At 40.1% G+C, this 9651-nt stretch overlaps 1 protein-coding gene across 1 annotated transcript in view; it reads right to left on the bottom strand.

The window, feature by feature from the left end:
• Nucleotides 1–716: 716 nt before the first annotated feature.
• Nucleotides 717–9651, bottom strand: part of MTTP (microsomal triglyceride transfer protein) — a 74021-nt gene continuing 65086 nt past the window's right edge. The window contains exons 16-18 of the mRNA XM_069978353.1: nt 7971–8095; nt 5409–5579; nt 717–2353 (exon numbers count right to left, since the gene is read on the bottom strand). Coding sequence (XP_069834454.1) covers nt 2185–2353; nt 5409–5579; nt 7971–8095 — 465 coding nt within the window. The 3' untranslated portion in view covers nt 717–2184. The remainder of the gene's footprint in view (nt 2354–5408; nt 5580–7970; nt 8096–9651) is intronic.

Below are 9651 nucleotides of genomic sequence, written 5' to 3'. Positions count from 1 at the left end.
CATTACTGTGGCTTTCTCATCTGGGTATGTTGTCCCCTATCCACAGAATAGGGGATAATTAATAGGGTATAACTAGCTAATAGCTGGGGGTCCGACACAGCTGAATTCTGAATTCACAGAGAATGAATAGCGTGCTGCCACATTGGCTGCGCAGGCATGCTGAATGCTCCATTCACTATAGCGTGATTGCACCCCCGTTCTTGCTATCTGTAGGGGCCCGAGTATGAATACAGGATAACATGCCCAAATGAGAATACCCCTTTAAGGGTATGTTCACACTCACCGGATCTGCAGCTTATTTTCTGCTGCGGATCCATAGCGGATCTGCAGCAGATTTCATTTAAATAACTGAAGACAGCATCAAATCTGCACCATCAAATCTGCTGCGGATTCTGTAGGTTCTATTTGAAAACAATATTAAGACCATATTCACTCATGCTTTTTGAACTGTTTTTATTTTAGCTGTAAAGGCAAATGCAAATGCTGTGGCCTATGTCAGCGATGGACAGAATAACCACACTCGAGGACGCTCCAGTTGTGCTCGTCTCTAGTTGCTTTCTGTTTGAGACAACATAATGCGCAATGCCAGACAGAGCTCATGGGCTAGTGGTGAATGATATGCCTGATGCTTTTCCTTTAAATAATGACAAAAATGGTGAAAAAAAATTGTCTCTAGTTCCTATAATAAATACATAAAACAATAGAAAAGCCAGAAGTGCATTTCATGATATTTTATTTGAAAATTGTTCTTTTTACATTTCACAATAAATTTCACAGCAATTTCACAGTGTTCTAGGTGTATGATGACATGGGAGTATCATTTCCGTATGGCACATGGGGCATCAACAACTTAGAGGCCAGGGGCAGAGTGACAGTCGTGCCATTACCAGATCCTTCTATGTAATATGAATTATTTTATTCTAAGACCTCTTTCACACAACCATCAGTGCATTGTGGTCCACAAAAAAGAAATGGATCCAAAGTCCAATTTTCTTCCGTAATCTGCAAAAAAAGATCCATAATGCATACGCAAAAAAAAAAAAAAAAATGCTGTACAAGAAGGAGGAGCCTGGTCTTGGGTTGCCAGGAAACCAATCATAATACTGTCTGTACTTTTTACAGACCCATTGAAATTAAATTTTAATTTTTTTCAAAAATACATACATGTTTGTGTATGTGCAATATTTTTTTGCAGCAAAATATTCCTGCAAATATATAGACCATGGGACAATATACAACTGGAAAAATACAGTTGGGTGAATTAGGCCTTAAAAGTGTATTCTTCTCAGAATTTACTTCTAATATGTTGCTGCCCAGGTGCAGACTATGACAAACAGCCTATTCTTACCTTTCTGCTCTCCACCAGGTGTCTCCCTACATCATCAGTCCCCGGCTGAACAATTCCGCCTATTCTGGCAGTGACAGCCAATCACTGACTGAGATGGGACAGCTCCAGGGCCAGTGATTGGTTGAGCAGGCTGTCACTGTCGCACAAGTCTATCTCGGAAGTGGAGGATAGATCATTCAGCCGGGACCCAGAGATAACATAGGAGGACACCAAGGATCGCGGAGAGGTAAGAATAGGGTGTTTCCTATGATCTGCACCTAGGCAGCAAAATATTAAAATTTTATTCTAACCAGAATACCTCATTAATCTTAAAGTTTAATTACCCCCTTAGAAGAGGGGATTTCATTATTAAGTACAAAAACTGATATGTCTGATCAGTTTATAGAATATTCTCCAACTGGAATTATTTTATGGTGAAAAGTGTGAATAGATTTAAAGGGGTTTTCCAGCCAGAAACATCAGTAAAAATATTTATGGCTGAGTCATTCCTCTAAAGCATTAGTGACATTTGTAACAACTTTTGGCACGTGGTTCAGTCTACCTGAGACCCACTGTCATCTTAATAATTTACTCACTCAGGAACCAATATAAGAGGAACAACTAATCTGGTAATGTATTAGGCAGGGGCAGCACAGAAAGGGTTAACACAGACTTTTTTTTGTTTGTTTTTTTACAATATTAGTGCACGTCGTAACCACAATTTATTTATTTCCTAACACTTTACAAATGTCTTAAATAAGTGTAAAATATGTAAACTTTATGCATGCACCGCATAAATACAGTACACACACAACCTTCCAGTGATGCGCACTGGCGGAGGGCAGAGATATTATTCTTCAAAACCAGCTGTCTCCGGACTCTTGCTGCTCTCCAAAGGCTACTCTGCACATATTCGAGTTCTCCTGATGAAGAGGAAGCTCAGAACCGGACTTGAGTTGTTGCTTTCCTTTCCGGGAGACATACGATTTGCCACAGGGCAATGCCTCATACTTTGTCACGTATCGCCTGCAAAAAAAAAGCAGATTCTCAGGAGATTCTTTCAATGTCATACAATCGAGTATTTTGTTATGGGCTGTGTTCCCACAACGTTCTTCTTACGGGAAAAACATCCTTTTTGGATAAAGATGGCGTCTCTAACGATCATGATCGTTAAAGACATCTGTGTTTATCAAAAGACAGACATTTTTCACGTAAAAAAGAAGAGTGGAAACATGGCCGTGTATATCTACAGTCATGGCCAAAAGGTTTGAGAATAAACAAATATTAATTTTTACAAAGTCTACTGCTTCAGTTTTTAAAATGGCAATTTGCATATACTCCAGAATGTTATAAAGACTGATCAGCTTAACAGCAATTACTTGCAAAATCAATATTTGCCTAGAAAATGAACTTTATCCCCTAAAACATCATTGCAGCCCTGCCTTAAAAGGACCAGCTAACATTGTTTCAGTGATTGCTCCATTAACACAAGTTTGGGTGTTGATGAGGACAGGGCTGGAGATCAATCTGTCATGATTAAGTAAGAAAGACACCACTGGACACTTTAAAAGGAGGCTGGTGCTTGGCATCATTGTTTCTCTTCTGTAAACCATGGTTATCTCTAAAGAAACACGTGCATACATCATTGCACTGCACAAAAATGGCCTAACAGGGAAGAGTATCGCAGCTAGAAAGATTGCACTTCAGTCAACAATCTATCGCATCATCAAGAACTTTAAGGAGAGGTTCCATGGTTGCCAAAAAGGCTCCAGGGCGCCCAAGAAAGACCAGCAAGCGCCAGTCATTTTCTCTGATGAATCCACTTTCCGATTGTTTGGGACATCTGGAAAACAGCTTATTCGGAGAAGACGTGGTGAGCGCTACCACCAGTCTTGTCTCATGCCAACTGTAAAGCATCCTGAAATCATTCATGTGTGGGGTTGCTTCTCAGCCAAGGGAATCGGCTCTCTCACAGTCCTGCCTAAAAACACAGCCATGAATAAAGAATGGTACCAGAAGGTCCTCCAAGAGCAACTGCTCCCAACTGTCCAAGAGCAGTTTGGCGATCAACAATGCCTTTTCCAGCATGATGGAGCACCTTGCCATAAAGCAAAGGTGATAACTAAATTGCTCAGGGAACAAAACATAGAGATTTTGGGTCCGTGGCCTGGAAACTCCCCAGATCTTAATCCCATTGAGAACTTGTGGTCACTCATCAAGAGACAGGTGGACAAACAAAAACCAACAAATTCTGACAAAATGCAAGCATTGATTGTGCAAGAATGGACTGTTATGAGTCAGGATTTGGTCCAGAAGTTGATTGAGAGCAGCCAGGGAGAATTGCAGAGGTCCTGAAGAAGAAGGGTCAACACTGCAAATATTGACTTGCTGCATTAACTCAATCTTACTGTCAATATAAGCTTTTGTTACTCATAATATGATTGCAATTATATTTCTGTATGTGATAAAAACATCTGACAAACACACAAAAAAACAGAGGGCAGCAGATCATGTGAAAATATAATATTTGTGTCATTCTCAAAACTTTTGGTCATGACTGTGCATATACAGTATACTTATGTCAAACTTTTAAAAACAGCAGAATACATGATTAGCAGACATCTCTAAATAATGAAACAAATTTACTAACATGCCCCAACATACAGTGAATTTAGTGTGATATTATTACCACTCGGTAGCTGTAAAACCACAGGTAATAGTAAATTCTGTCCTATGTCTATGCAGGGAATTCAGTGCCACATCAGAAAAATAGAGCTCCGACCACTATAAAGAGGGGAGTGATACTGTAGTACCTTCACAAACAGTGGTGACCAGTAGCGGATTATAATAGGTCCTTTTCGGGCGGTAGCCCAGGGCCCTGACCTTCTGGGGGGCCCATGGCCACCCAAAAAGACTTATACTTTCCGTGGTGCAATGTCTCCTGGCTACAGTTCTGCCATGATTTGCAAAAAATCACTGCTTTTTTACCACAATTTGTTACCAAAAATCAATTCATCATGAAATTATCTATCCTGTACTTAGAATACCACGCTGGTGCTGCCATAGTAACAGTAGGGTGGGGGGCCTAGGTTTGGTGAATCCGCCACTGGTGGTGACTGAAAGCTGGATTGTCACTGTGAACATTTCACCCTACAACATCGATATATAAAGACACAGCAAGGCATAGTATAGACTACATCTGTCATTTTCACAAATAGCATCTATAAAATGTCTATGCTCATAGGGCTTATAGGCCTAGATGTACTTATATACTAGTTCTGTCTAACATCCGGCTTGGGGACTTTTCTCCACATTTATTTTTTGCTTTTGTCTCTTCAGAGACACTTCTATGCTGGGTCTGAAAAGGAGATGTGGTCTCTTTAAAAAAAAGGGGGGGGGGGGGCTAAGCTTCGATACCAAAAAATTAGCGCAATTTAAACAAACTAATAGTTGGACTAAACTGACAGCAGACAGGGTTCATAAAGTGTTCCCCTCATTTTAAATTATTGATACTTTACTGCCCTAGCAAAAAACATAACAGTCTATTCTTACCTCTACACACTCCCCCGGTGTCGTCCTCCGTCATCTTTGGGTTCCCAGCTGAACAATCCCACCTTCACTCACAAGATGGACTTTTCTTGGCAGTGATAGCCCCTCAGCCAATCAGTGACTAGGACAGGACAGTGCTGCGGCCAGTGATTGGCTGAGTGGGCAGTCATTGCTGAGGCATGGGTATCGCTTAGCCAGGGACCCGAAGATGACGGACACCAGGGGAGGTGGAGAGGTAAGAATAGCCGGTTTGTTAAGTTCTCTGCCAGAGCAGCAATATATTAAAAGTTTATAAAGAGCAGAATGCAAGCCATACACCATGTTTACCATGTCATCAATGATGTGTCATCATAGAAGAAATGGGAGCTCAAATCAGGCCTATCATAAATGAATTATAGACAAGCACAGGATTTACAAAGGAGAAATCAAAAAAGTGCTTCTCTTTTTAAGGCTAGATATATTGTTTTATATATTTTTAATGGCCGGAAAACCCAGTTACCACATCTAACTTATACAGCTAAAAAAGTGTTACCTGAATGGAAATGTTCCTTTATCCATCTGCATGCATACCAAAAATGGATACGATGAGAACTTCACAGTTGTCAAAAAGTTTAAGGAGGACTCTGTTTCGAAGCGGGTTTCCATTCCAGCATTAGCAAATTCTGAATCAATAGTTATGTTGCCTATAACAACCATAGCTCCACTGTAAAGAAGTCACCATATATAAATCCATGAGTATACATGTAGGGACAAATGTGTGAGCTAACCGTGACTAAAGTACTCTGTCACCTTTTTTCTAATTAATATTACAATATATAAAATGGGTTGGAATATTTGGAAGATCCAAAAGGTATGGCCTTAATTTTCTATTCCCAATCTTAATTTGGATGCAACATATTAAAGGGAATCTGTCACTCGGTTTTTGGTGCCTTAAATGAGGGGAGCATAAACTAGTAACAGAAATACTAAGCAGATTGGCTTATTACTTACATCATTCTGTTCAGCCGTTCTCCTAATATGCAGGAGAATGGGATTCATGCCACACCCCTGCCCCAACTTCCAGCTGCTGATTGATAGTTGACTGCCTATACACAGCATGGATAGATAACTGCCAATCAGCAGCTGGTGGGCGGAGTTTACTGGAGCTCATAAATATTCAGGACTACTGAGCATATGCACATAATGGAGAGGACTACTTATTGTCCATGGTATTCAGGAGGATATCTCTGAACCAGCTGCATAAAACAATTTAAGTGATACATCATCCTGCTCAACTTTTCTGTCACTAGTTTATGCTACCCTCAGATAGGACAGCCTAAACCTACTGACAGTTTCTTTAAAGGGGTACTCCAGCGGGGGGGGGGCACTTTTTCGCTGGGACCGGGGGGGGGGGTGGCTGAGGGAAAAGAGGTCCACTCACCTCCCCGGTCCTAGCGGCAGGTCCTGCATCGCGGCACTCTGGTCCCCGGCCGCTTCCTGGAGTCTGACGCGTGCCCGAGATGATACATTGAAATGGATCCCGCCTCTGTCACTGACTGGCTGAGCAGACCTGAGACATCAGGTCTCGGGCCCACGTCAGACACCAGGAAGCGGCCGGAAACGGGGCACCGGAGCGCCGCGATGCGGGGCACGCCGCTGGAACCTGGGAGGTGAGTGGACGTCTTTTCCCTCAGCCACCTCCTCCCCGTTCCCAGCGAAAAAGTGCCCTCCCCCCGCTGGAGTACCCCTTTAAGCAGACACCCAAGCCTTAATATATTTTTTTTTCCATTGCTCTCTTTTCCCACTCTGTCATTTTGGTAATGCTAATTTTCCCCAATAAAAAATGGGATGATGATTTGGTGAATTAAAGTATTGACACCGTGTTAGGTTGTGTTCTTTTCAACTTTGGTATTCCATTTATTATTTTACTAATAATATACAGATCCTAAACTGCCATTCTGTACTGTAGTCAGAGCTGAAATCTGCTAAATGTCTGCACAAAACTTGGTGTTTAAAGCTAGTGTATGCTAGTTAAGGTTATGCACACCCAAAAAAAACACAGCTGTACCCCCAAAAATGTATTAAAACCCAAAATAAAATAAAAAAATATTATATATATATATATTTATCCAACAAACTGATCAACACAACAATCAAGAGAAACAATTCATCTTTATTGCACAAATATAATAAAATTATAAGAAAAGTATTAGATTACATAGTACTCTGGCTCCATCTGCTGGCTACACACAATAATGCATATAGAGTAATTGAAGTGCTTCATGCATTTCTGTGACTATCTATAGCCTTAACGCCAACATCACAGAAAAAAGCAGAAAAAAAGCACCAAAAAAAAAAAAAAAGCCTGGAAAAAACCCAAAGAGAGAGACCAGAATTTTTTTTTATTATTTATTTATTTTTTTATTTTTTTGCAAAAAAGAAAATATTTAAGAAAAACACATTATCACTGTTGCCTTACTTCACCAGTATCCCTGGGCAGTCCCAGGGGTCCCAGGGATAATTTTGAAGTAGGGCAACAGTGATAATGTGTTTTCCTTATTTTTTTTAATGTACTGGTCTCTCTTTACCTTTTGGATTTTTTTCCTGGCTTTTTTAGTGCTTCTTTTGCTTTTTTCGCTACAGGTAGTCACAGAAATGCATGAAGCACTTCAATTACTCTATATGCATTATTGTGTGTAGCCACCAGATGGAGCCACAGTGTTATGTAATCTAATACTTTTCTAAGTTATCACACTGCCAGTATGTAACTACTGTGGCCGTGGTTTTTTTTTATTTACCAGTACCCTTTACTCTCCTGGTTGTTGTTTCTTTGTCTGTATAGTAACCAGTAACCAGTAATGTATGTGATTTTATTTAAATAATTTTATTACATTTGTGCAATAACGATGAATTCTTTCTCTACTTGATTGTGGTGTTGATCAATTTGTAGGATACATATAGTTAAGGTTATGGTTAAAGTATCCAATCAGATTTAAGTTCTTACTTTTCATGTAGAGAACAACAGCAGATCACTTGCCATGCGCCTCCCTCTGTAAGAATTTTGTCGGTAATTTATTGTTCTTGCAAATGACAAGTGTAGAATAGGTTTTCTTACCGATTATTAACACTGGTTTTGGATTCTCTATACCAAAGGCTGAAGTCCATTCCTCCAGAGATATCAATGGCCAGTCCGCCCTGGAACTCCGCACTGGCTTGCAGCCCAGATTGCAGCTGAATAGTCTAGGAAAGTTATAGCACGGTGTCATTATCAGCCCCAGGGGTGGGCAATCTGAAACCAGTTTTTATTTTATTATTGCACAATATTACTTATATCACCAAGGTAAATGTTGGCAAGGATCTCTATTTATTGATACATCCAGGAAAATAATATTGTGTCTATATATGCAGACTATAGAGTTACATTGGGGCACTATATAATAAGATTATTAGTGTATTATTACACCAATGGAGAGCCGGTCATAATATAGTACAAGCCACTCACCTCTGCTGGCCCCCTATACCTCAGGTTAATCATCATTTGTGAACCTGTTTTCTAAGGTTGCTTAAAACTAGTAAGTTGCAATGCCAACTTTGACAGCTGGTGCTGCTCTAGGCAATTCTTGGCGTATCAGCAGTTAAACTACATTCATGCTGGTTATTTAGGCCAAGTTTACACATGGTACTGTACTTCAGTAGTACTTTCTGAGTATCTAGAAGTTAAAGGAGTATTCCAGTGTGGGCCAAAAATGAATATAGTGCTGGGGTTGTGGTAAAATGAGGATTGTAAGAAGAAGAAACAGTAACTGTAGGAGTTTAGCGGAGGATCAGTGGTAGGTAAGTATAATTTTTTTTTTCCAAATGCCAAGCACTATATAAAATTTTGGTCTACACTGGAATACTCCTTTAACTGTGATGGGAATGGGAAAAAGTAATAATCACAGCAAAAATAGCATATTAAAGGATATGCAGAAATCAAGTAAAAAATAAAAAATATGCTATTCATTGCAGTCTTCCCACCCTGCCTACTATTCCTCCCCCAGCTTTCCTGCCAGTTCCCTGTCTAAAGCTGTTGCAGAACATCTCATTTTACTTCCAGCTATTACACAATAAGTTACGTTGCAGCACCTGCTGCATTCACGCCCTGTCTACTCTGTGGCATCATTCATCACAAGGCAGCATGCTATAATCACCTCTCACTCTCCCTAAATGTCCTAATAAAGATTATATATATATATATATATATATATATATATATATATATATATATATATGGTGATGACATTACTCAGGGGACTGGGGCCAGAGCTCAGAGACAAGATCCAGCCAGCCTCCAGTGACATCTGCGAATGATGCATTGTCATTGGGGAAGATTGATCAAACATGGTGTAAAGTGAATCTGGCTCAGTTGCCCCTAGCAACCAATCAGCTTCCACCTTTCATTCCTCACAGACTCTTTTGGAAATGAAAGGTGAAATCTGATTGGTTGCTAGGGGCAACTGAGCCAGTTTCACTTTACACCATGTTTGATAAATCTCCCCCATAGGGTCTAGTCGTTGAGCTTTAGACAATACACGTTTTGACTTCTTGTTGGGTGAATGACAAGTCAGCTAGAGCCAATACTATTAGTGATAACACTATATTAGTAAGTTACCTAATATATTCTTACTGATGGAAAGTTTTATGCGCAGATCAAAGTTTGTAAAACAGAAACTGGTGTAAAGCTTTCAGTTCTGGTAAAATGAAAGCTGAGCTTCCTGAGCTGTAATTGGTTGTTGTGGCCAGTCTACACCTGTCTA

This window comes from Dendropsophus ebraccatus, chromosome 7 (assembly GCF_027789765.1).
Source record: "Dendropsophus ebraccatus isolate aDenEbr1 chromosome 7, aDenEbr1.pat, whole genome shotgun sequence".
NCBI lineage: Eukaryota > Metazoa > Chordata > Amphibia > Anura > Hylidae > Dendropsophus > Dendropsophus ebraccatus.
This window is presented reverse-complemented; position numbering and strand designations above follow the sequence as displayed.